The sequence below is a fragment of the Neoarius graeffei genome, chromosome 22, assembly GCF_027579695.1.
Source record: "Neoarius graeffei isolate fNeoGra1 chromosome 22, fNeoGra1.pri, whole genome shotgun sequence".
Lineage (NCBI taxonomy): Eukaryota > Metazoa > Chordata > Actinopteri > Siluriformes > Ariidae > Neoarius > Neoarius graeffei.
In genome coordinates, this window is record NC_083590.1 from 58,205,324 (window position 1) to 58,232,249 (window position 26,926).

The window sequence follows — 26,926 nt, forward strand, 5'->3', positions numbered from 1 at the left end:
GTCGCGTCACATGACCAACGTGGCATGACCAACGCCAGTGAATCAGGAAGGTGGATGTCACAGTGACGTTGTCCAATGACGACGTCAGCTAGAGCTCAGCACTGCGTATCCTCGTTCCTCAATGTTTACACAGCACCGGATCAGATACGTACTGGGTTGAATACGTGGGCCCTGGTGGATTCAAACTGTACAGCCTGTGGAGTCGTTTCCCGGCGTTTTAATGTGCACGGACAGTGCATCCACAACGACAACGATACGGATACGGTCTAATGTAAACACCACCTAAGAACATATCTTAATGAGGGGTGCCAATAATTGTGGAGGGCGCTGTATGGGGGGGCAAGGATGTTCCAGTTAGTTACAACTTACTGGGACTCATATATAGGTACTGTAATTTTAGGTCAACAATGACTTTTTTGACACCATGTTTATAATAAGTCTATAGGAAATTTAGTAATTAACAATACAATTATTCTTACATAAGAGAGTTAAAATTTTGAGTACGAGGTTCCAAGTAACTTTGTAACAAGATTACTTTTAAAATGACTCAGAACTAGACGTGGTAAAATAATTTTCTAGAACTTAGAAAATAGAAGAAAAAAAACACTGCGAAAGAGAAACCAATGGAAACTGAAAGGGTGAAAGTGATTATCATGCTGTTACCATGGGAATAGTCTTGTATGAATGTGTAAGTGGGCGCTCAGCACTCCGACTTCAGTGTGACTGACTAAGGTGACAAGTTTTATGTTTCACCTAATTTAGGTAATTTAAAAAATATAGTATTTGGCAGTGGGCACATAGGAAAGGGTAAAGTTTTTGTCAATATGTTTATCATGCTTAGATGATAATAATTCGAAGCTATTTATCTAAATACATGATCTACTCATTCTAAACCTGCCCAGCTTCACTGGTGAAGCTCTCGACCCCAAAGGGTTAAAATATGATGGAAAAAACACTTTGTCAGGGTCCAAAATCTGTAGTAGTCTATTTTATTTTAACGTTAGTGATATACCTACCCAGCTGATAACTACATCACGTGGTGTCAGGCCAGAATGCACTCCTACTCACTGATAAGAGGCGACTTGTCATCGAGAGCATCCGCGATTGACCAATCACAGGCCGTGTTACGACATAATGTATTCGCCCAGTGTAACATTTGGAAGAAATCTGGAAGTAGAGTAGACCCATATCTTTACAATTTTTCATGGGCCATCCAGTCCTCTGCTTTGGAAATACAGATGGACAAATGCAAAAATTACCGGTCAATGTCTGCCGGTCCGGCCTTATTAACCACGCTGCTATTCGGTTGATGCACGAAGTTCCCGCACCCTTTTCAAATCCAACAGGACTTGCCCAGCTTGCTCTGCACTGCATTTGGGTCACGAGTGAAAAAACCTAAGCTAGGACTTACTAATAAATATAAATTTATACCATAAACTCTTCAGCTCAATCTTACATAATGATTTATTTTGTTTATTATTTCTTAAAATCTTATGAATTAAATAAAAACAGCAGGCATATCTCAGGATCGGCAATAGCTACTGAAACTGTTTTTTTTTTTTGGATGGGGGAGCGGTGCCAGGTGCCCCCCCCCAAAAAAAAAATCTGTGCCAGTTAACCCTAAACCTGTAACACTTACCCTAAAAAAAAAACAACCTAGCCCTGGCATTGAATCCAGGCCAGACAAAGTTGAGGGTCTGCTCTTGAGCCACTAGGCTACATGTTTCTGTAGTTACTGACCCCTCCACTACACCTTCTCCCCGTACCTCCCACCTGGACAAGTACTTTATTCTCCTCCTCTTTTCTCCATCACCAATCATCTGTCAATCCTGCACCAATTTAGTTTGAATTTTGAATAACACCACTCAGAACCTATCTGATTCAGGATCTCCCTCATCAACTGATTTCCATCTAACTTCCTTCCCCTTCCTTCAGTTAGTTCATAAATTCAACCCAGCTTCTCACACACACACATACCAGCCTCTGAGGAAGTAGTATAATCTACGAAACGTCAGGCAGGAATCAACACAGTGCGTTTTTCAACAATTTAAATACAACCCCAATTCCAAAAAAGTTGGGACAAAGTACAAATTGTAAATAAAAACAGAATGCAATAATTTACAAATCTCAAAAACTGATATTGTAGTCACAGTTGTTAGGACTGGGGACTGTCTTGGCCTCTAGAGGCCGCTGTTATGTTTTTTTTCTTGTCATGTTTGTTTTGGGCCTCTAGAGGTCGCCACTGCTTCTGTGTTTTGTGTTTGTTTTGATTGCCTGTTTAGTCCTCATTATTGTCACCTGTTTCCCATTTAGCTTGTGTATAAATACTTCCTCAGTTTGGTCCCCAGTCACGGAGTCTTTGTGCTACCTATGGTTTGTTTCCTCTGTCCCTTGCTTATGCTCTTGTGTTTTTGGTATTTTGTTTTCTTTGGATTTTGTTCTACCTTTTTGGATCTTCTGAGCGTTTTGCATTTTGCCTTTTCTTATCTTTGGACTTTGTACTACCTTTTTGGATCTTCTGAGCGTTTTGCCTCTTCTTTTCTCATTTTTGGACTTTGAACCTTTGGATCTTACTTATGTTTTTGCCCTGGATTGTAAATAAACTGTTTTTCTACTCTACTTTCACCTCACTCCTCTGCACTTGAGTCATTCCCCTGGTGGCCTAGTGGGGGTTTGCTATTTCACTACACCAGCGACCCGGGTTCGATCCCCAGCAAAACCCTAACAATAGAACATAGACAACATATCAAATGTTGAAAGTGAGAAATTTTGAAATTTCATGCCAACTACTGGCTCATTTGAAATTTCATGACAGCAACACATCTCAAAAAAGTTGGGACAGGGGCAATAAGAGGCTGGAAAAGTTAAAGGTACAAAAAAGGAACAGCTGAAGGACCAAAATGCAACTCATTAGGTCAACTGGCAATAGGTCATTAACATTCTGTATTAGAAAATCACAAAATGGGCTCAGGAATATTTCCAGAGAACATTATCTGTGAACACAATTCACCGTGCCATCCGCCGTTGCCAGCTAAAACTCTATAGTTCAACGAAGAAGCCGTATCTAAACATGATCCAGAAGTGCAGACGCCTTCTCTGGGCCAAGGCTCATTTACAATGGACTGTGGCAAAGTGGAAAACTGTTCTGTGGTCAGACGAATCAAAATGTGAAGTTCTTTATGGAAATCAGGGAGGCCGTGTCATTCGGACTAAAGAGAAGAAGGACGACCCAAGTTGTTATCAGCTCTCAGTTCAGAAGCCTGCATCTCTGATGGTATGGGGTTGCATTACTGCGCGTGGCATGGGCAGCTTACACATCTGGAAAGACACCAATGCTGAAAGGTAGATCCAGGTTCTAGAGCAACATATGCTCCCATCCAGACGACGTCTCTTTCAGGGAAGACCTTGCGTTTTCCAACATGACAATGCCAAACCACATACTGCATCAATTACAGCATCATGGCTGCGTAGAAGAAGGGTCCAGGTACTGAACTGGCCAGCCTGCAGTCCAGATCTTTCATCCATAGAAAACATTTGGCACATCATAAAATGGAAGATACGACAAAAAAGACCTAAGACAGTTGAGCAACTAGAATCCTACATTAGACAAGAATGGGTTAACATTCCTATCCCTAAACTTGAGCAACTTGTCTCCTCAGTCCCCAGACGTTTACAGACTGTTGTAAAGAGAAAAGGGGATGTCTCACAGTGGTAAATATGGCCTTGTCCCAACTTTTTTGAGATGTGTTGTTGTCATGAAATTTAAAATCACCTAATTTTTCTCTTTAAATGATACATTTTCTCAGTTTAAACATTTGATCTGTCATCTATGTTCTATTCTGAATAAAATATGGAATTTTGAAACTTCCACATCATTGCATTCCGTTTTTATTTACAATTTCTACTTTGTCCCAACTTTTTTGGAATCGGGGTTGTATTATTTGAAGCACTTATACATATTTGTCATGAGTGGTGGAAATTATTTTATTTTTGATTGTGATTTTATGGTTTGGAGCACTTTTATGTATGTGAGCACTTATCACTGGTTTTTAATTTTTTAATTCTCTACAATGCAGGGGGCCTTTTATGTCCCATTAATTACCCTCCCCTTCCCCAATCCCAAAGGTTACCCCAATCCTAATCCTAACCCATCCAATCCCTTAACCTAATCTCCACACTCAAATTCCAACCCTAATCTTGACCGCTCCACAACCTCTCCCTTCCCTAATTCCTTACCCTAACCGTTCCAGTCACCTAACCCCTTCCACTTCCAATCCCTAATCTGAACCTCTCCCATTCTCAATTCCTAAACCTATTCTTTCCCAATCCCAATCACTCCACAACCTCCCCCAATCCCTTACCTTAACTTTTCCAGTCTTTATCCCTTCCCCCACTCCCAATCCCCAAGCCTAACCTCTCCAAATCCTTAATCCTAACCCCATCCCCTCCACAAACCAGGACTTGCATTCACCCCCCCCCCATAACCCTAACCCAATCCCCTCTCTTATCAATTACTAAGCATGTATAGTGCTGCTTGAAAGTTTGTGAACCCTTTAGAATTTTCTATATTTCTGAATAAATATGACCTAAAACATCATCAGATTTTCACAAAAGTCCTAAAAGTAGATAAAGAGAACCTAGTTAAACTAATTAGACAAAAATATTATACTTGGTCATTTATTAATTGAGGAAAATGATCCAATATTACATATCTGTGAGTGGCAAAAGTATGTGAACCTTTGCCTTTAGTATGTGGTGTGACCCACTTGTGCAGCAATAACTGCAACTAAACATTTCCAGTAACTGTTGATCAGTCCTGCACACCAGCTTGGAGGAATTTTAGCCCATTCCTCTGTACAGAGCAGCTTCAACTCTGGAATGTTGGTGGATTTCCTCACATGAACTGCTCGCTTCAGGTCCTTCCACAACATTTCCATTGGATTAAGGTCAGGACTTTGACTTGGCCATTCCAAAACATTAAATTTATTCTTCTTTAACCATTCTTTGGTAGAATGACTTGTGTACTTAGGGTTGTTGTTTTGCTGCATGATCCACCTTCTCTTGAGATTCAGTTCATGGGCAGATGTCCTGAGAATTTCCTTTAGAATTCACTGGTATAATCCAGAATTCATCGTTCCATCAATGATGACAAGCCGTCCTGGCCCAGATGCAGCAAAACAGGCCCAAACCATGATACTACCACCACGGTTCACAGATGGGATAAGGTTCTTATGCTGGAATGCAGTGTTTTCCTTTCTCCAAACATAATGCTTCTCATGTAAACCAAAAGGATCTATTTTGGTCTCATCTGTCCACAAAACATTTTTCCAATAGCCTTCTGGCTTGTCCACATGATCTTTAGCAAATTGCAGATGAGCAGCAATGTTCCGTTTGGAGAGCAGTGGCGTTCTCCTTGCAAGCCTGCCATGCACACTATTGTTTTTCAGTGTTCTCCTGATGGTGGATTCATGAACATTAGCCAATGTGAGAGAGGCCTTCAGTTGCTTAGAAGTTACCCTGGGGTCCTTTGTGACCTCGCCGACTATTACACGTCTTGCTCTTGGAATGATCTTTGTTGGTTGACCACTCCTGGGGAAGGTAACAATGGTCTTGAATTTCCTCCATTTGTACACAATCTGTCTCACTGTGGATTGGTGGAGGCCAAACTCTTTAGAGATTGGTTTTGTAACCTTTTCCAGCCTGATGAGCATCAGCAACGCTTTTTCTGAGGTCCTCAGAAATCTCCTTTGTTCGTGCCATGATACACTTCCACAAACGTGTTGTGAAGATCAGACTTAGATAGATCCCTGTTCTTTAAATAAAACAGGGTGCCCACTCACACCTGATTGTCATCCCACTGACTGAAAACACCTGACTCTAATTTCACCTTCAAATTAACTGCTAATCCTAGAAGTTCACATACTTTTGCCACTCACAGATATGTAACATTGGATCATTTTCCTTAATAAATAAATGACAAGTATAATATTTTTGCCTCATTTGTTTAACTGGGTTCTCTTTATCTACTTTTAGGACTTGTGTGAAAATCTGATGATGTTTTAGGTCATATTTATGCAGAAATATAGAAAATTCTAAAGGGTTCACAAACTTTAAAGCACCACTGTATGTGTATATATATATATATATATATAAAGAAAAAAGCAGTGGACCCAAGACAGAACCTTGTGGAACATCAAACTTTACCTCAGTATGTCGAGAAAAATCACCATTTACATCAACATATTGATAGCGATCAGTTAAATGAGACCTGAGCCAAGAGAGGGCCGTTCTCTTAACTCCCACAACATTTTCTAGTCTATTCAGAAGAATGGAATGATCAATGGTATCAAATGCTGCACTAAGGTCAAGCAACACAAGCAGCAAGACACAGCAATGATCAGATGCCAACAGTAGGTCGTTTACTATTTTAACCAGAGCTGTCTCTGTGCTATGATGAGGTCTAAATCCTAACTGATACATTTCATGGATGTTATTCCGATGTAAATATGAGCATAACTGATGTGCCACAGCTTTTTCAAGGATCTTGGAGATAAAGGGGAGGTTTGATATTGGCCGGTAATTGGATAGCTGACAGGGATCAAGGTTAGGTTTTTTTAATCAGGGGTTTGATAACTGCTCGTTTAAAGGATTTGGGTACATAGCCAATCGTAAGAGAAGAATTTATTATTTTTAGAAGCGGTTCAATTACTTCAGGTGTTATCTGTTTGAATAGACATGTAGGTAAGGGATCTAGGACACAAGTTGAGGCTTTTGATGCCGAGAGTCATGAAAGTAATTCAGTTTCTCTAAGGGGAGTAAAACATTCTAATTGCTGATCTGATAGTTATATTGTTAATTACAGGGTCATTTACATTGTCTGACCTTGAATTAGTAGTTTGAATTTTTTGTTGGATATTCTCAATTTTGTCATTAAAAAAATTCATGAAGTCGTTGCTACTACATACTACAGGTGTGCATGTGTCTATAGTGGACTTATTCCTGGTTAATTTTGCTACAGTATTAAAGAGGAATCTAGGATTATTTTTGTTATCTTCTATTAGGGAGGAGAGATATGTTGATCTAGCAGCACTAAGAGCTTTTCTATACTTTTGGAAGCTCTCCTTCCATGCTAATTTGAATGCTACCAATTTTGTTTGACGCCATTTACGTTCCAATTTTCGAGTGGTCTGTTTTAAAGTGTGAGTGTCATCATTATACCAGGGTGCTAACTTTTTGTCTCTGACCATTTTCCTTTTTAAGAGGAGCTACATTATCTAAAGTATGGCGGAATGTTGACTCTAAGCATTCAGTTGCCTGATCAAGTTCTGCAGGGGCCGACAGTGACCCAGTCAAAGTTGATAACTCTGGGAGATCATTTATAAAGCTCTGTGCAGTAGTTGACGTGAATGTACGTTTAATACAGTAGCGTGGTGAGGTGCATATATTATTACTCAGACATATTTTGAATGAGATGAGATAATGATCTGAGAGAACTTCAGACTGTGGAAGTATGACCATATTTTCTACGTTTAACCCAAATGTTAGTATTAGATCGAGGGTGTGACCACCATTATGGATCGGTCCTATGACATTCTGATTAATCCCGACTGAATCTAAAATGGACACAAACGCTGTTTTCAAAGAGTCTTCTGGGTTCTCGAAGTGAATATTAAAATCTCCGACAACTAAAGCTTTGTCTAAGGAAATAACCAGATCTGAGATAAAATCTGCAAATTCAGAAAGAAACTCAGAATATGGCCCCGGGGGCCTGTAAATAATAAGTAACGGAATTAACTGAGTAAACTTATTTTTCGAGGCAACATACATTATATGAGTATGAAGAAGTTCAAATGCATTAAATTTATAACCAGGTTTGTGTGTTACACCTAGATAATCATTATAAATAACCGCGACTCCTCCTCCTCTGCCAGTTAGACGAGGCTGGTGTATATAACTGTATCCAGGAGGACTCGCTTCATTTAATGCTATATATTCATTTGGCTTAATCCATGTTTCAGTTAAACAAAGTACATTAAACTCCTGATCAGTAATGAGTTCATTAACCATTAGCGCTTTAGATGTAAGAGATCTAATATTTAACAGCCCCAACTTTAGATCAAAGGTGCTGGCAGCAGCTTTACAGTCAGTATGATCTAATTTTATATTGATTAGGCTACTGGAACAAATTCGCTGAATATTTCTACTTTTTTGTTGATTACAGGCTTTCGCCTCACCAGGCCCTCTCTTTCCACCCCCAAACTCCAATAGGCCTGCGCATAGCAGTTATTCCACAACCCCTACCTTAGACTAACACTATACCTTACCCCAAAATTAACCCTCACCCCTCACCCTAAAACCCAACCCTAACCCCTAAAACCTTACCATAACCCATCACCTCACCTTCATTGTTTCCCTCTTCCCTACTCACAATCTTAAAATAAACCCTCCCCCAAGAAAAACCCAAATGCAACATGGGGATGACTGCATGGCATTGGTGGAACATCGAGGAGAAGCCCAAGGAGGGACAGTGCACAACACAGCCTCCATGAAACCGAACCCTAATCCCTTAACCCTAGACTTAAACGGTCTGAGTCATAAACACTACTTGGAAGGCTGATCCATAAATATGGGGCTTTGTAAGTGAAAGCTCTGCCCCCAATGTAGCCTTTACGACTTGAGGTGCCAAAAAATAATACCTATTGATCTTAGCTGGACGAGCTTCATTTCACTGCTCCATCGTCATTTGGTTTGATCCACGTTTCCGTTAAACATAGTAATGTTAAACTCCTGATCAGTAATAATTCCATTAACAATTAGTCTCATGCTGCAGCACTAAACTGATGAGAATTGCAGTTTAATCGTTACTTGTATATTGGTAATTAATGATTACTTAAGGTCAAAAGAAAACATTAATAATCTTGTTTTAAACATCACTATAAAGGTACATATTTTAAAACAGTCATGTAACATGAACAATAAATTTCAAATTACAGGTAATTTCCAGCCGAAACAAATCACAATAACAACCATATTTAACGTGACTACTTTAAATCATGCAATGTCTCTGAGTTAGTGTACTTAAATGTAACTGAATAAGTGAACATCTTTCCACACTGTGATCAGTGATGCAGCGTCTCTCCTGTGTGAATGCGCTGGTGTTGTTGGAGAGTACTCTGACGAGTAAAACTCTTTCCACACTGTGAGCAGTGATACGGCTTCTCTCCTGTGTGACTGTACTGGTGTCGTCGGAGAGCACTCCGTTCAGTAAAACTCTTCCCACACTGTGAGCAGTGATACGGCTTCTCTCCTGTGTGAATGCGCTGGTGTTGTCCGAGATAACTCTGCCGAGTAAAACTCTTTCCACACTGTGAGCAGTGATACGGCTTCTCTCCTGTGTGACTGTACTGGTGTCGTCGGAGAGCACTCCGTTCAGTAAAACTCTTCCCACACTGTGAGCAGTGATACGGCTTCTCTCCTGTGTGAATGCGCTGGTGTTGTCCGAGATAACTCTGCCGAGTAAAACTCTTGCCACACTGTGAGCAGTGATGCGGCTTCTCTCCTGTGTGAATGCGCTGGTGTCGTCGGAGAGCACTCTGTTCACTAAAACTCTTCCCACACTGTGAGCAGTTAAACGGCTTCTCTCCTGTGTGAACACGCTGGTGTATTTGGAGAGCACTTCGATAAGTATAACTCTTCCCACACTGTGTACAGTGATGCGGCTTCTCTCCTGTGTGAACTCGCTGGTGTTGTTGAAGATCACTATGCTGAGTAAAACTCTTTTCACACTGTGTACAGTGAGACGGCTTCTCTCCTGTGTGAACGCGCTGGTGTCGTTGAAGATCACTATGTTGAGTAAAACTCTTCCCACACTGTGAGCAGTGATACGGTTTCGCTCCTGTGTGAATGCGCTGGTGTCGTTGGAGATGACACTGACGAGTAAAACTCTTCCCACACTGTGAGCAGTGATACGGCTTCTCTCCTGTGTGAATGCGCTGGTGTTGTTGGAGAGCACTCTGCTGAGTAAAACTCTTCCCACACTGTGAGCAGTGATACGGCTTCTCTCCTGTGTGAATGCGCTGGTGTTGTTGGAGATCACCTTGCCGAGTAAAACTCTTCCCACACTGTGAGCAGTGATACGGCTTCTCTCCTGTGTGAATGCGCTGGTGTTGTTGGAGAGCACTCTGTACAGTAAAACTCTTCCCACACTGTGAGCAGTGATACGGCTTCTCTCCTGTGTGAATGCGCTGGTGTCGTTGGAGATCACTCTGTCCAGTAAAACTCTTCCCACACTGTGAGCAGTGATACGGCTTCTCACCTGTGTGAATGCGCTGGTGTCGTTGGAGATCACTCTGTCCAGTAAAACTCTTACCACATTGTGAGCATTGATGCGGCTTTCCTCCTGTGTGAATGCGCTGGTGCGTCTTGAATGCATTCTGATGACCAAAACTCTTTCCACAGTCTGAGCAGTAGTGAATTTCCTTCTGTATAGCATCATGAGAAGTGTCAGAACTGAGAGTATTAGTTGATGTTGGCTGACATCTGGAGGGGATCTGAAGCTCATATTTAATCTCTCCTGATTCCCGTAGTCCCACATACTCTTTATAGTGGCATCTCTGGATGTGTTTGTCGAGGTAAATTTGAGATGTATAGGAACGAGGACATGTGGAGCAGGAAAAGACTTGCAGCAGTGCGTTCTTTACTTCAGTGTTCTTTACATCTGGAGAAATGAAAGGACAAAAATAGCAGAAATTGAACATGAAATGCAACAAGATTATAAACTGTAACAACACGAACCTAATGTAAGGTAGCATTTTTACTGAACCTCAAACATTCAATATTCTACATGAATAAAGACTGAGACAAAAAAAAAAGTTTGAGGACTGTGGCAGCGGGAGCATGGCCAAGCGGCGGTCTGTGAATGGAGGGTGGAGTCAGGGAAGGCAAGTGGTGGAATCATTGCACCTGATGGGAATTAACCTGTGTTTGTGTGGTCTTCCCCAGTGACCGCGCCCTTTAAAAGGAGAGAGAGAGCAAAGAAAGGCAGCTCTCTCCCCAACAAGAACACTTGCGTGCGTGTGTGTGTGTGGCTGGGAGAGTGTGGAAAGCTGAAAAGCTAAAAATAAGTTTTTGTGAACTCAGTTCTAGCCTGCCATGCCTCTGTGCTCCACCCACCTGGTCAGATACAACAGTGGTGCCAAAACCTGGGAATGAGTGCAGAAGAGAACGGCCACATGGAGTCCTCCCCCTTCAAGGACCTGGTCCATGCCCTCGCCATGGCCCAACAGAACCAGCACCAGGCGCAGATCGCCCTCCAGAAGGAGCAGGAACAACGGTTCGAAGCCCTGGTGCTGGCACAACCTCTCCCATTCTCAATTCCTAAACCTATTCTTTCCCAATCCCAATCACTCCACAACCTCCCCCAATCCCTTACCTTAACTTTTCCAGTCTTTATCCCTTCCCCCACTCCCAATCCCCAAGCCTAACCTCTCCAAATCCTTAATCCTAACCCCATCCCCTGGACCGTGGACTCTCCCCACCTCACACTAACGAAGATGGGTCCACATGACGACCCCGAAGCCTTCTTCACTCTTTTTGAGCAGGCAGCAGAGGCATGGGGTTGGCCGGTGGAACAGCGCGTGGCGCGCCTCCTCCCCTTGCTAACGGGCAAGGCGCAGCTGGACGCGCTACAGCTCCCCGCCGACAGACGGCTGGTCTACGCGGACCTCTGCAGGGCCGTCCTCCAACGCGTGGGTCACACCCCGGAACAACAACGACAGCCCTTCCGCCTGCTGCGCCTGGAGAAAGTCGGCCAGCCATTCGCGTCTGGCCAGCAACTCCGGGACGCCTGCTGGTGGTGGCTGAGGGCCAACAACTGCGACGCCGAGGGAATCATCAATCTGGTAGCGCTGGAACAATTTGTCGCCCGACTTCCGGAAGGAACAGCGGAGTGGGTCAAGTGCCATCACCTGGCATCGCTGGATCAGGCCATCGAGCTAGCGGAGGACCATATGGCGGCCGTTCCAACGGCAGGACAGCATGTCTCCCCTTCTTCCCTCTCTTCTCCCTCTGTTCCTTGTCCTCGCCCCATTCCCCCACTGTGGAGGTGGGGGCCGGCTCCACCCCAGCCAGCCCGCCGCACCCTACCGGTTCCTACTTCCTTGTCTGTGTCCCCCCCCCCCCAGGTGAGTGATATCCGGAACACTGGTGCAGAGAGAGAGCCTGGGCCGGTATGCTGGCGCTGCAGCGAACCGGGGCACCTCCAGCATCAGTGCTCGGCGATGGAGGTGGGCATGATGGTCTGGATCCCCAACGCGCCCGTGACCGCCCTCAATCGGGCCGGAGCGTATCACATACCGGTGAGTATCCAAGGGGATACGTATCAGGCTTTGGTGGACTCCGGCTGTAATCAGACCTCAAACCACCAAAGCCTGGTGCAAGATGAGGCATTGGGAAGAGCACAATTGGTGAAGGTGTTGGGTGTGCATGGGGATGTTCACAACTATTTTAACATCAGTCCAGGGACAGCAGATGCAAAATAGCCTTCTGGCTAATTCTGGCATATTTACATTTGTTTAAATGTTTTATTAATGTGTATTGTCCCTGATAACTAAACCTTTAAATAAATAAATAAACTACCTTTTAGTGTCGGTCCACATTCTATTACGAGGGGAAAAATTTAGAGTAAAGGCAGTGGTTAACCCTCGCCTTACTCACTCAATTTTGGGGACTGATCGGCCAGGATTTCGGGAATTAATGACGCATTTATTGAAGAGTGGGGCCTGCCATAGTTCAGCGGGGGGAGGTCCCGGGAGCAGCTGTCACAGAGACATCTACATCATCACCGCGTCAGAGTGCAGAGCAGCATGCTCCTCCTCCCTCTCAGGGATTCCCTCTCAGATTTCCCGTTAGAGCAGTCCCGAGACGAGACTCTGCGGCATGCGTTTGACCAAGTGAGAGTAATCGATGGTCAAACTCTCCAGCCAAATGCTATACCATCCTTCCCCTATTTTTCCGTTATTAAGGAGAGATTATACCGAGTGACGCAGGACACTCAGACTAAGGAACAAGTAACACAGCTTTTTATCCCAAAGAGCCGCCGGGAATTTATATTCCAGGTGGCTGACTTTAATCCCATGGCCGGACGCTTGGGGCAGGATAAGACACTACCCCAAATAATGGCCCGGTTCTATTGGCCAGGGATTCGTGGCGATGTCCATAGGTGGTGTACGGCCATTCCAAAAGCGCCTTTGCACCCTCTGCCATTAATCGAGACCCCGTTCGAAAGAATTGGGATGGATCTCGTCAGGCCATTAGATCGGTCAACACGAGGATATCACTTTGTTTTAGTTCTGGTGGACTATGCAAAGCGATATCCGGAAGCAGTGCCTCTTCGCAATATCTCAGCACGTAGTATTGCAGAAGTGCTCTTCCGCATCCTCTCCCAAGTCGGAATCCCCAAAGAGATTCTGACTGATCAAGGCACTACGTTTATGTCACGCGCACTGCGCAAACTGTATGGGTTACTGGGAATTAAGCCTATCCGCACCAGCGTTCATCACCCACAAACGGATGGCTTAGTCGAATGGTTTAATCGCACCCTCAAAAACGTAATTAGAAAATTTGTAAGTGAAGACGCACGCAACTGGGATAAATGGCTCGAGCCCCTGTTATTCGCAGTGCGAGAGGTCCCGCAAGCCTCCACGGGGTTCTCCCCGTTCGAATTATTATACGGGCGTAAGCCGCGTGGCATTCTGGATGTGCTATGGGAAAACTGGGAGGAGGGACCTTCGACCAGTAAAAATGAAATTCAATACGTTACCGACCTGCACGCCAAACTCCACACCCACACGCATCTAACCCAGGAGAATTTGCGACAGGCCCAAGAACGTCAAGTCTGTCTGTATGACAAGGGCACACGCCTTAGGGAATTCACACTGGGAGATAAAGTACTCGTGTTGTTGCCCACGTCAAGCTCCAAATTGATCGCCAGGTGGCAAGGACCCTTTGAGGTCACACGGCGAGTCGGGGACGTCGACTATGAGGTGAGGCGAATGGACAGGGGTGGGACGTTACAGATATACCACCTCAATCTACTATAACTTTGGAATGAGGAGGTCCCCGTGGTGTTGGTTTCGGTGGTTCCGGAGAAGGCGGAGCTGGGGCCGGAGGTTCAAAAAAGAAAATTGACATCACCCACCGCTCCAGTCCCCTGTGGAGACCACCTCTCCCCGACCCAAATGACGGAGGTCGCCCAGTTGCAAACAGAATTTTCTGACGTGTTCTCGCCGCTGCCCAGCCACACCCACCTCACGGAACACCACATTGAGATGCCCCTGGGGGTAGTAGTGCTCAGCCACCCTTACAGACTGCCCGAACACAAAAAAAAGGTGGTTCGGGAAGAACTCGATACAATGCTTGAAATGGGCATCGTCGAGGAGTCCCACAGCGACTGGAGCAGCCCGGTGGTCTTGGTTCCCAAGGCCGACGGGTCCATCCGGTTCTGTGTGGACTATGGGAAAGTCAACGCGGTGTCTAAATTTGACACGTACCCAATGCCTCGTATTGACGAGTTGCTCGATCGATTAGGCATGGCTCATTTTTATTCGATACTGGATTTGACAAAAGGATATTGGCAGGTCCCCTTGACTCCACTACCCTGAGAGAAAACAGCCTTTTCCACACTGTTTGGCTTACACCAGTTCGTCATACTTCCTTTTGGGCTGTTTGGGGCACCCGCTACGTTCCAGCGGCTCATGGATAGGGTCCTCCACCCCCACGCCACCTACGAGGTCGCCTACTTGGACGATGTTATTATTTACAGTAATGACTGGCCGCTGCACCTGGAACACCTAAGGGCCGACCTTAGGTCACTGAGGCAAGCGGGTCTCACAGCCAACCCAAAGAAGTGTGCGATTGGGCGGGTGGAAGTACGCTATCTGGGTTTCCACTTGGGCAATGGGCAGCAGCGATTGCAGCCTGCCCGAGGCCCAAGACCAAAAAGAGGGTGAGACAGTTCCTGGGGCTGGCTGGCTACTATCGTAGGTTTATACCTAATTATTCGGATGTCACCAGCCCGCTGACTGATCTCACTAAAACGGTGACTGATCTCACGACGGACACATCGGACAGAGGGCTGGGGGCTGTTCTGTCCCAGGAGGTGGAGGGGGACGACCATCCAGTGCTGTACATCAGCTGGAAGCTGTCGCTGCCTGAGGGCAGGTACAGCACAATCAAAAAGCAGCACCATCAAGTGGGCAGTCTTCACCCTCCACTACTACCTGCTGTGGCGCCCTTTCACCCTCTGTTCAGACCACGAGCCCCTGCAGTTGCTCCACCGCATGAAGGAAGCCAACGCATGGATCGAGGTGGTCCACAGGCCGGGGGCACAGATGGTCGTGGCGGATTTCCTCTCCCATTCGGGGGGGGGGGGTCGGCTACAGGCCCGACGGCTCCCAGGCCTGAGTCGGGCGGTGGGGGTATGTGGCAGCGGGGGCGTGGCCAAGCATCGGTCTGTGAATGGAGGGCAGCATCAGGGAAGGTAAGTGGTGGAATCATTGCACCTGATGGGAATTAACCTGTGTTTGTGTGTCTTCCCCAGTGACCACGCCCTTTAAAAGGAGAGAGCAGAGAAAGGGAGCTCTCTCTCCCCAACCAGAACACTTGTGTGCGTGCATGTGTGGCTGGGAGAGTGTGGAAAGCTGAAAAGCTAAGAATAAAAAGTTTTTGTGAACTCAGTTCTTGCCTGCTGTGCTTCTGTGCTCCACCCACCTGGTCAGATGCAACAAGGACTAATATATAGCAGCCTCTAACTAGGAATACTGGTAGATTCAATAAGGGTGCTGGAACAGCAGCTATGCACAGCACTGGCTACAGCCCCGTGGGTCTGAGCAACCAAGGGGGAGTTGTTGGTTTCTGTTTGATTGAATGTCAAGTCTAGATAATGGCATGCCTAGCTTTATTTACATCGCCTCCAGGATTGAAAAGGAAACTCAGCCCTAGCATTCAAGGTTCTGAAAGATACAACAATGGGCCTTATTTATCAAGTTGGATATGAATAGATTTATTTTAAAATAGTTTCTAGTAGCATTTACAACAGCAAATCTGTATTTTTTCATATGAATTTTAAATATGGATTAGGGTGTCAAGTTTAAAACACTTATTAATTTCAGTTACACACAAATTTAATGAAATTAAATTTTATGGGATTTTGTGAAACCCAGTGGATTCATATTAATGTAATTGATGAAAGCAAGCCAACATCCAGAAATTAAGACATATAAGAATAGTCATTCAATTTAAAAATAAATGTCAGCATATAAAAAAGGGACACACTGCAACGTTCAAGTAGGTCTGCAGCAATATAGGAATTTCCTTAATGCAGTGTTTGAAGAATGTCATGGAGTGGTTTGTAGTCATAAAGCAAACCAAATCTCCATGTGTTTAATTATTCATTCACTGGATGCTACTTGTCCCTTAACATGCTGAAGTTCTTCAGTTGCAAGAGTTTAAAGCATATACACAGAGCCATGGCCTCACTTTCGTTTATAAATGCCTTGAGACCTCAAGAATGGCACAGGAATAGTTTTAAGCGCTAGCAATAAATCTTATATAGTAATTTTTATGATTAAAGTGATTCATATAGGTAGCGGTCTGAGTGAATGACCTTGACGTCCGTAAAGTCACAACAGGAAGTCTATCGGGCTCATCTCCATTTCCACTAAACTAAAACACAGAGCTAACTTCAACTCCAATCCTCCATTTTGAGCTAATTTATCATCATGCTACGTAGATGTGTATTTGGCCGGTGCAGCAACACAACAGAAGGTGGATTTATGTTGCATCATGGCCCAAGAATGTTCAAACTGCAAAGATTTGGACGCGTTTTGCGAGAACTTCACGGACACATTGGGCGGCTATGAAGTGGTCTCTCCTTTGCTCTGCACATTTTACTGAAGACTCGTACGAGACCTCTGATCTGTTGAGAAGCGTTGGCTATAAGTCCGTATTGAAAGAGGGTGCAGTCCTAACAATTAAAGAAAAATAAAACAAGCAAAGAATTTCTTTTTTTAAAAAGTGAGTTCAGTTGCACCAGTCCTCGTGTAGCGTGAGCTGAGGGTTGTTGCTAAAACCCGGGACGGAACGGGACATATCGCTTGGGCAGTGACCTCCCCGTGGTTGTTGCTAAAACCGGTGACATCCCGTTCCGTCCCGGGTTTTAGTAATCGCCAGAGCCGAGCAGTAATGGCGGAGTACTCAGTAATGGAGAGAATAGAGAAAGAGTGGCGCAGTCGTCTTATTTCTAAACTGGATATTGCTGCCATCTCGACCTTATGTGGAAGAAGTGAATGAACAGAGAACTGAACGAACAACAGAAAGTTAGATTGTTTCAAAACGATCGGCCTTCAAGAAGCGAGAACATAGAAAGGTAAGCTCCAACTCTCATTTGGATAAAAAAACCCAACAAAAACAACATGTTTACCTGCATTTAGATTAATACATGTAACTTGTATTGTGTGCTTAAGTTACAGGTACCAGATTATTTAATTTGCTTCAGAATGTGATTGTGTCAGTTCATCTGATTATTTAATTAGCGTTTTACGTTTTATCAGTGAAAATGCATGCATGTACATTTATGTTGCATAAGTTATAACACCCATCCTGTTTTAATGAGAGTCAACCCACAATGAATGAAGTTAAATCAGTCTTAGTTGAGCAAGTCAGTAACGGTATTTCTTTCACCATAAATTTTTATTTATATGACTTTGGTCTATAGCTGTAAAAGGCCTCGGCCTTAAAACCGGTTCCTGCTGTGACATCACGCACTCAGGGCTGGCTGGCTCAGCGGGGCAGCTCAAATGCCAACTGTGCGGTCGATTTTAACTCTCAAAAATATATTTTTTATTCCCATTTATGCAGCGCACAAGAGTCAAGGATGGAGATATTATCCACTCAGAAACTTATTTAAAAATAAAGGCTCTGCATATCTGCTTTAAGGAGTTAAAAATAAACATAATTAAAAAGATTATTTCTCCATAGCATGACTTGTGGAATTATTGAATTCCATAAAAATACTAAAAATGTTCTTGCTTGTTAAATTGCTTGATAATATAACCATCATCACATATACTGCTGAAATAAAGCAAATGTGTTCCAACTGACTTGTACAATGGTTGATGGTTTTGACTGACATCTGCATTTGCCAATTAACAACTTTGCTTGGTTGAGACACGCTGCATGTGTGTGTTCAACTAACTTCTCTCCAGCCAGCTGGCTGTATTGCACTGAAGGTATTACAATGCGTGTCCCCCTCATGGTTTCTCCGTAATTTAGTCATGGCCAATTCCCACCCATCAGACTGCTCTCCAATATCACATAACAGCTACCAACCAGGGAGGGCTATCACGTGCTTCCTCCGAGACAAGTAACATCAGTTGACCGCATCTTTTATGATGCAGCTTCTATCATCTTTCATGCAATGTCAGGGGGTGGCAAAGCACACTCAGAGGAAAGCCCAATCCACTCATGTCCTATTAATGTGCTGTAGAGGAAAATATAATTTTTAGAGAATTGATAATTTTAGAGAGCAGTGACCTTTAGAAAGGTAAGTTTCAGAGACATTGTCTCTCATGTTGATACAAGATAAAGAATGCTTTTGTGACATTATTCTATTCTGCAAGGTTATCTGAAGCATGTGTATATGCAAGATAGCAGAAAATATGCCCCTGACTGTGAAAGGAGATAAAAAGGGAACATCTGATATGTCGGTCATGTTAAGCTGTATAAAGAGTGCGCATGATATCAAAAGGGCACTTCTCTGGGTGAAATGCTTTGTGATTTTCATTGTGGAGAAGCCAGCTCTCGCAAGAGTATAATAAACTCATATTTCTGTCTGCTTTTTCCTAACAGTCTCAAGGTGTTGAATTATTACGCTTTTCCACTGCAGTGCTCTCACACACCCATGACTGGCTAGTGTAATTGACCAAGCAGGGAAGAGAGAGCATGCCAGCTCTCCCTCCCAGAGAGCCCAGACAATTTTGCTCTCTTAAGCGCCCAATCACAGATGACTGTGACATCAAGATTCCAAAGTGGCAATATCTGGATGACGGGGACAACACTTTCCTGCTGTGCCACTCAGGATCCACAGGGCATGCATTTTACGCTACTTCTGGTTAAATTGTGCATGATGAATAAAACTGCAACAGTATTTTGTGGTTTACTATACAGTCAGTTTCGCAATAACAAGATATGCAGTGGGCTGACTTCACATGCCACAAAGGAAGCCGATAGACTTCACCCTCTCCGGTTGGTCATTGTCACATGATAGAGAAGACCTAGCTGGTTGGTGGAACAGGCCAAAATGAGTTCTCTGGGAGTGTGCTCTGGTTATTGTAGACTGCACTGTACAACAGCTTTCATCCCAGAAACACTGTTCGACTCAGAAATGTGTCACTAGATGATACAGAAAATAACCTCTATAACCTCTTAGACAAAAGTACCACCTTGCTGTCTGGTTGTTCCTGTAGGTGCAGGACTGAGTTCTTTGGTGTACTCCTCTTCATACCACACCAAGAGCTCATGTCCTGGGTTAATGGGTCGACAGCAACGATACAGAATTCCCCCTCGATACCGAAATGCCACAAGATTCTGTTCTTCTTCATTACGGGCACAATTCACATACCTAAAAGAGTGAGGCAACATTCCAGAAAAGGTAAAAATCAGATCAGTCTCACAGACTTGGAGAAAGCAAGGCAGAGATATCAGTGGCATGAAGATAAAGTTCTTCCAACAAATGAGGAGCTGTAAAATCAAATCACTAAAATGACCCAACAACTGGTGCATTCCTCACCTCATCCAATTCACATGCATCTCTCTTTTGGCATCAATGTATTGTTCACACTGCATGCTCCTGTATACCTGTAGAAAAATACCACATTTACATTTTCTTCACTAAATCAATCTATTGCTTTAAATGAGGTATACAGAAACGAGAACAATGGCTCATGCCAATATTATATTAAGCCTCATGAAGGCTGAACTAAAAGGTTCTCGACTGTATCTTAAGGTTCACAAAACGGCTGACGAGCTCCAAGATGAATTTAGTAACTGTAGAAAAATGCAGGCAAAGCTTTATCAGAATTTAGGCAAAGGAAAGGTTCATCATGAAAGGCTTTATATCCGACATGGCAAAGCTGTGCTGTGAATCAGACCTCTCTGATAAATATCCATCCCTTGTTTTTTGGTCTCTAAACAGAAAGTTAGAGAAATGCGCAACTTTAAAGTCAGTTCTGTCACTAAATGGGTTTTATATAAAATATTTTGGATTTGTACAAGTAATATTTATTTGCCATAAGTGTTTGGGAGCTAATGTTGGTTTAGTTCAGTGTAGCAGTGTTCATTTTTAATTTAAAGAATTTTAAATTTACTTTTAGTCTTAGTTGTGGACTGAAAATTGTAGTTACATTTTATTTTTTTAAATTCCCTTTTTATTCAGAAAGGCACATCACATACATCACTACACACGTACATTAACTCAGTTTGTCAAGGATACAGTGATGTTGTACATAGTGCCCCTCTGGAGCTTTCTTCCATGGACCCAAACCATTCCAGATGGAAGCAATAATACAAACAACAGAACCGGGGAGCGCACCCCTACATGCAATCAGTATATATATATATATATATATATATATATATATATATATATATATATATATAAATAAATAAAAGAGGGTAGATTCACACAAAACATGAGTATACTGTAGTTAAATAAAATCAGATCTGATTGGTTTTACATATTCAGTCCACTTGGTCCAGATCTTACAAAAATCATCTTTCTCAACTTTGAAGGGAAAAAGAAATCTTTTCCATAACACAGATCTCATAAACAATTTCAATCCATTCGTCGATGGTGGGAGGTTCCACTTTTAACCATTTCCTCGTAACACATTTCTTACTAGCTGCCAACAGTATTGTTAGGACTGGGACTGTTTTGGCCTCTAGAGGCCGCTGTTATTTCCTTTTCGTGTCATGTTCGTTTTGGCCTCTAGAGGCCGCCACTGTTTCTGTGTTTTGTGTTTGTGTTGATTGCCTGTTTAGTCCTCATTATTTTCACCTGTGTTCAATTTATTGTGTGTATAAATACCCCTCTGTTTGTTCCCTTGTCACGGAGTCTTTTTCCTATGCTATGCTGTTAGTGCTAGTTCCCTCTGTCCCATGTATCTTGCCTGTGTCTTTGTATTCTTGGTTTTTGCTTCTTTCTTTTGGACTTTGTGGATTTTGTTTTGACCTTTTGATCTTCTGAGCGTTTGAGTTTTTGCCTCTTCTTTTCTTAGTTGGATTTTGGACTTTGACCCTTTGGATATTTTTGTTTTTTGTACATCATCTGAGCTTTTGGATTATCCTTTTGTTTTTTCCTTTTGGACTGTATATAGTGTAAATAAACTGTTTTTGATACTCTACTTTCGCCTCACGCCTCTGCACTTAAGTCATCCCTCTGGTGGCCTAGTGGGGGTTTGCTAGATTATCACGCCAGCGACCTGGGATCGAATCCCAGCAAAACCTAACAGAAAGACTCCATCATGACCGACTCAGCAGAGGCTGCTTCAACTGTCTACCCAGCCAACCTTCAGGGAATTATGGCAGCTTTGACACGCTTCGGAGCGACCATGGACAAATGCTCACAAGCCAATGTGAGGCCCTTGCTTGCCACGAGGTACTGCTTCAGCAAATTGGGAAAACCCTGGCACAGCTGACACCTCTGCCTGCATCTCCTGATCCTGCTCCAGTGCCTCCTGCCACACTGTCTCCTTCACCTTGCGAACCCAGCCTTCCTGCACCACAGAGGTATGACGGCAAGCATGGTGAGTGCCGGGAGTTCCTTACCCAGTGCCAACTCACCTTTGAGCTCCAGCCTACCAACTACACTACGGATCGCCGCAAGATCGCCTTTGTGATAACCTTGTTAGCTGGTAAGGCACGAGCTTGGGCAACAGCTATCTGGCAGAGACGGGGACCCGAGTGCTCCGATTTTGAACTGTTTACTGAAGAGATGCTTCGGGTCTTCGACCAGGCGGACATCAGTACCGACGCAGCCAGAAAGCTCATGTCCATCCGGCAAGGAGGAAGCGTCATATCGCCATATCGTTCCGGACGCTCGCAGCAGTCAGCGGATGGAATGAGGCTGCCCTGGTTTCAGCCTTTCACCATGGTTTGTCTGACCCCATCAAAGACGGCCTGGCCTCTATTGGATGCCCAAGTGACCTCGAAACTCTGATCTCACATTCTACTCGTCTTGACAACAGGATTAGAGAACGCCGCCAAGTCCTGAGTCTCCCCGGCCTCACTGCCTCTACATGGAGCCCGTCTACCTCCTCCAGTGACTGTCCAGAGCCCATGCAAGTTGGCCGTACTCGTCTCTCCGTAGCTGAGAGGGAGCGCAGAAGGAGGGACAAGTGCTGCATCTACTGTGGCGAGCCTGGTCACTTCCGAGCATCATGTCCCAAGCTCTTGGGAAAGGGACCGCCCCGTCCAGCCGAGGGAGGGTTGTGACGGGGCCTACCCTCTCTCCCGGACTCCCTGGCCAAGGAATCTACATCCCGGTCTCCATCTCCTGGGGTGAGTCCGTCCACTCTTGTCAAGCCTTGTTAGACTCAGGGGCGGCTGGAAACTTTATGGATATCCACTTCGCCCAAAGCATCAATGTCCCGACTACGCCTCTTGAAGTCCCACTGTCTGTGTCTGCCCTCGATGGCCAAGCGTTAGGTGATGGAAGAATCACCCAAGTTACTTCTCCAGTCTTCCTCCAGTCTCAAGGTCACAAGGAAGAAATATCCCTGCACCTGATTCCTTCACCTGAGTTCCCATTTATTCTAGGTCTTCCTTGGCTTACCCGCCACAACCCTCGTATAGACTGGGTCACTAGCCAGGTTGTGGAATGGGGCCCTGCGTGCCATGCCTCTTGTCTGCTCTCTAGCTCTCCTGTGTCTCCTGCTGAGCCCCCTGATCTCACCGAGCTATCTAAAGTTCCCACAGAGTACTGGGATTTGAAGGAGGTATTCAGCAAGAGCAGGGCCGCCGTTCTTCCTCCGCACCGGGCCTACGACTGTGCCATCGACTTGCTCCCTGGGACTACCCCTCCTCGTGGCAGACTGTTTTCCCTCTCTCAGCCAGAACGCAAGGCCATGGAGGAATACCTCAAAGATGCCCTGGTCTCTGGGTTCATTCGACCCTCCACCTCACCTGCTGGTGCCGGCTTCTTCTTTGTCAGCAAGAAGGATGGGGGGCTCCAACCATGTATTGACTACAGGGGCCTGAACAAGATCACTGTGCGCAACCGATATCCCCTTCCGCTGATGTCCACAGCATTCGACCTGCTCCAAGGTGCCACCGTCTTCACCAAGTTGGACCTACGGAACGCATTTCACCTCATCCGTATCCAACAGGGAGAAGAGTGGAAGACTGCCTTCAACACCCCGTCTGGGCACTATGAATACCAGGTGATGCCCTTCGGACTCACCAACGCACCAGCTGTTTTTCAGGCTCTAATCAACGACATCTTGAGGGACATGATTAACCTGTACATTTTTGTCTACCTCGACGACATCCTTATCTTTTCCAAGACCGTGCAGGAGCACCGCCACCATGTCCGCCAGGTTCTCCAGAGGCTGCTACAGAACAATCTGTTCGCCAAGGCCCAGAAATGCGAATTTCATGTTCCCGAGGTCTCCTTTCTGGGTTTTATTGTACGGACAGGCCAACTCCAAATGGACCCAGCCAAGACCCTGGCCGTCCGGGACTGGCCTACTCCCAAGTCCGTCAAAGAGGTTCAGCGGTTCTTAGGATTTGCTAACTTCTACCGCAAGTTTATCAGGAACTTTAGTTCTGTAGCAGCACCCATGTCGGACCTCACCAAAGGGACAGGTGGATCTTATGTCTGGTCTCCTCAGGCAGAAAAGGCGTTCAAAGACCTCAAGCACCGCTTCTGCACGGCACCCATTCTGGTCCTCCCGGACACCTCCCAACCATTCATCGTGGAGGTGGACGCCTCGGACAGTGGTGTCGGCATGGTGCTCTCTCAACGTTCGGAAGGAAAGCTGCACCCCTGCGCTTACTTCTCCCACCGCCTGAGTCCTGCGGAGTCCCGGTACGATGTGGGGGATCGAGAACTGCTAGCGGTCAAACTGGCCCTTGAGGAGTGGAGGCACTGGCTGGAGGGAGCGCAACATCCATTCCTGGTTTGGACGGACCACAAGAACCTGGAGTACCTCCAGCAAGCCAAGAGACTGAACCCACAACAGGCTAGGTGGGCCCTGTTTTTCAGTCGGTTTGACTTCACCCTCTCATACCGCTCCGGCTCCAAGACCACCAAACCTGACGCACTGTCCAGGCTGTTCTCTGCCACTAACAGGGAGAGTGAAGTCGGGCCTATTATCCCTGTGTCCCGGATTGTGGCCCCTGTCCGCTGGGGTATTGAGGAGGCCATCCGACGAGCCCAACGCCAGGACCCCGGTCCTGGGACGGGGCCACCGGGCCTCTTGTACGTCCCACATCAAGCCCCGGCCAAGGTTCTCCAGTGGGGTCACTCTTCCCCTCTCACCGCCCACCCGGGAGCTTGGAGGACCCTGGACTTCCTGAAAAGACGCTTCTGGTGGCCTAACATGGAGAAGGAAGTAAGGTCATTTGTCCTGTCCTGTGAGGTCTGCACCAGAACCAAGAACCCACGACAGCGTCCCCAGGGTCTCCTGCATCCTCTGACCATTCCCCAGCGTCCCTGGTCCCACGTGGCAGTCGACTTCATCACGGGTCTCCCTGAGTCACAAGGTAACACTGTCATATTGGTCATAGTTGACAGATTCTCCAAGGCCTGCCGCTTTTTACCACTGTGCAAGCTCCCTTCTGCTCTTGAAACTGCTAAACTATTATTCACTCATGTCTTCCGAGTCTTTGGTCTCCCACAGGACATCGTCTCAGACCGAGGGCCCCAGTTCTCCTCCCGAGTGTGGCACGGGTTCTGCAAGGTCATCGGAGCCACTGCCAGCCTCTCCTCTGGGTTTCACCCACAGTCCAATGGCCAGACGGAAAGGCTCAACCAGGACCTGGAAACCACCCTGCAAGGCCTGGCTATGGATAACCCGACATTGTGGAGCACCTGGCTGCTATGGGCAGAGTATGCCCACAACACCCTGCAGTCATCGGCCACCAAGCTGTCGCCATTCCAGTGCCAATTCGGGTTCCAGCCACCTCTGTTCCCGGACCAGGAGGAGGACGCGGGGGTGCCCTCGGTCAACCAATATGTGAGACGGTGTCGCAAGACCTGGAGCAAGGTCAGGAAGACCCTCATCCAGACCTCCAGAACCAACCAGACTCAGGCCAACCGCCATAGAAGACCTGCCCACGCTTTCTGCCCTGGGCAGCGGGTTTGGCTGTCCACTAAGGACCTTCCGCTGCGGGTGAAGAACCGCAAGCTTGCTTCTCGCTACATTGGCCCCTTCAAGGTGGTGCGCAGGGTGAACCCTGTCGCCTACCGGCTCCAGTTGCCCCGGACTCTGAGGATCAACCCCACATTCCATGTTTCCCTGTTGCGGCCCGTACTGACATCCACGTATGCCCCTGCCCCTAGGAACCCCCCACCCCCCCCGCATCTTCCAGGGTCAGACTGTGTTCACCGTGCATCGCCTGCTTGACTCCCGCCGGGTCCGCGACGGGCTTCAATATCTAGTAGATTGGGAGGGCTATGGCCCTGAGGAATGCTGTTGGGTCCCCACCCGGGACATTCTAGATAAAGGACTTTGTCGGGACTTCCATTTGGCCCATCCGGATCACCCTGGGAACGTCAGGAGACGCTCCTGGGGGGGGGGGGGGGGGTCCTGTTAGGACTGGGACTGTTTTGGCCTCTAGAAGCCGCTGTTATTTCCTTTTCGTGTCATGTTTGTTTTGGCCTCTAGAGGCCGCCACTGTTTTTGTGTTGATTGCCTGTTTAGTCCTCAATATTTTCACCTGTGTTCAATTTATTGTGTGTATAAATACCCCTCTGTTTGTTCCCTTGTCACGGAGTCTTTTTCCTATGCTATGCTGTTAGTGCTAGTTCCCTCTGTCCCATGTACCTTGCCTGTGTCTTTGTATTCTTGGTTTTTGCTTCTTTCTTTTGGACTTTGTGGATTTTGTTTTGACCTTTTGATCTTCTGAGCGTTTGAGTTTTTGCCTCTTCTTTTCTTAGTTGGATTTTGGACTTTGACCCTTTGGATATTTTTGTTTTTTGTACATCTTCTGAGCTTTTGGATTATCCTTTTGTTTTTTCCTTTTGGACTGTTATAGTGTAAATAAACTGTTTTTGATACTCTACTTTCGCCTCACGCCACTGCACTTGAGTCATCCCCTGGTGGCCTAGTGGGGGTTTGCTGGATTATCATGCGAAAGACCCGGGTTCGAATCCCAGCAAAACCCTAACAAGTATAGTCAGCAGTTTTTTGTCTTTTATGTTTTAAACATTATATTACCCAAAAACATCGTTTCACATTTTAATGGAATGTTCACATTAAATATATTTTTAATACGTTTGTAGATCTCTTCCCAGTAGGATTTTATTGCTTGGCAATCCCAAAAGATATGAAAGTGGTTGGCTCCATTAAACCCAGAGAGTCTCCAACAAGTGTCCCCGCTACCTTGATGACGTTTTTGAATGGGTGTGGTGAAAAATCTCATCTCATCTCATTATCTCTAGCCGCTTTATCCTTCTACAGGGTCGCAGGCAAGCTGGAGCCTATCCCAGCTGACTACGGGCGAAAGGCGGGGTACACCCTGGACAAGTCGCCAGGTCATCACAGGGCTGACAGTGAAAAATCTTGTTATACTTTTCCAACATAACTCCCGCCATGCGTTTGACCCGGTTGAGATCCACTGTAGTTGACATTTTCTCCCAGCTCTCCTG

At 45.6% G+C, this 26,926-nt stretch overlaps 1 protein-coding gene across 5 annotated transcripts in view; it reads right to left on the reverse strand.

Moving 5' to 3' along the window:
* Nucleotides 1–8,942: 8,942 nt before the first annotated feature.
* Nucleotides 8,943–26,926, reverse strand: part of LOC132870996 (gastrula zinc finger protein XlCGF26.1-like) — a 106,352-nt gene continuing 88,368 nt past the window's right edge. For all 5 annotated transcript variants that reach the window (XM_060905109.1, XM_060905107.1, XM_060905106.1 and 2 more), the window contains 3 exons: nucleotides 19,847–19,914; nucleotides 19,500–19,678; nucleotides 8,943–10,717 (listed from right to left, as the gene is read on the reverse strand). In XM_060905109.1, the coding sequence (XP_060761092.1) occupies nucleotides 9,120–10,717; nucleotides 19,500–19,678; nucleotides 19,847–19,902 (1,833 nt within the window). In that variant the 5' untranslated portion in view covers nucleotides 19,903–19,914 and the 3' untranslated portion in view covers nucleotides 8,943–9,119. The remainder of the gene's footprint in view (nucleotides 10,718–19,499; nucleotides 19,679–19,846; nucleotides 19,915–26,926) is intronic.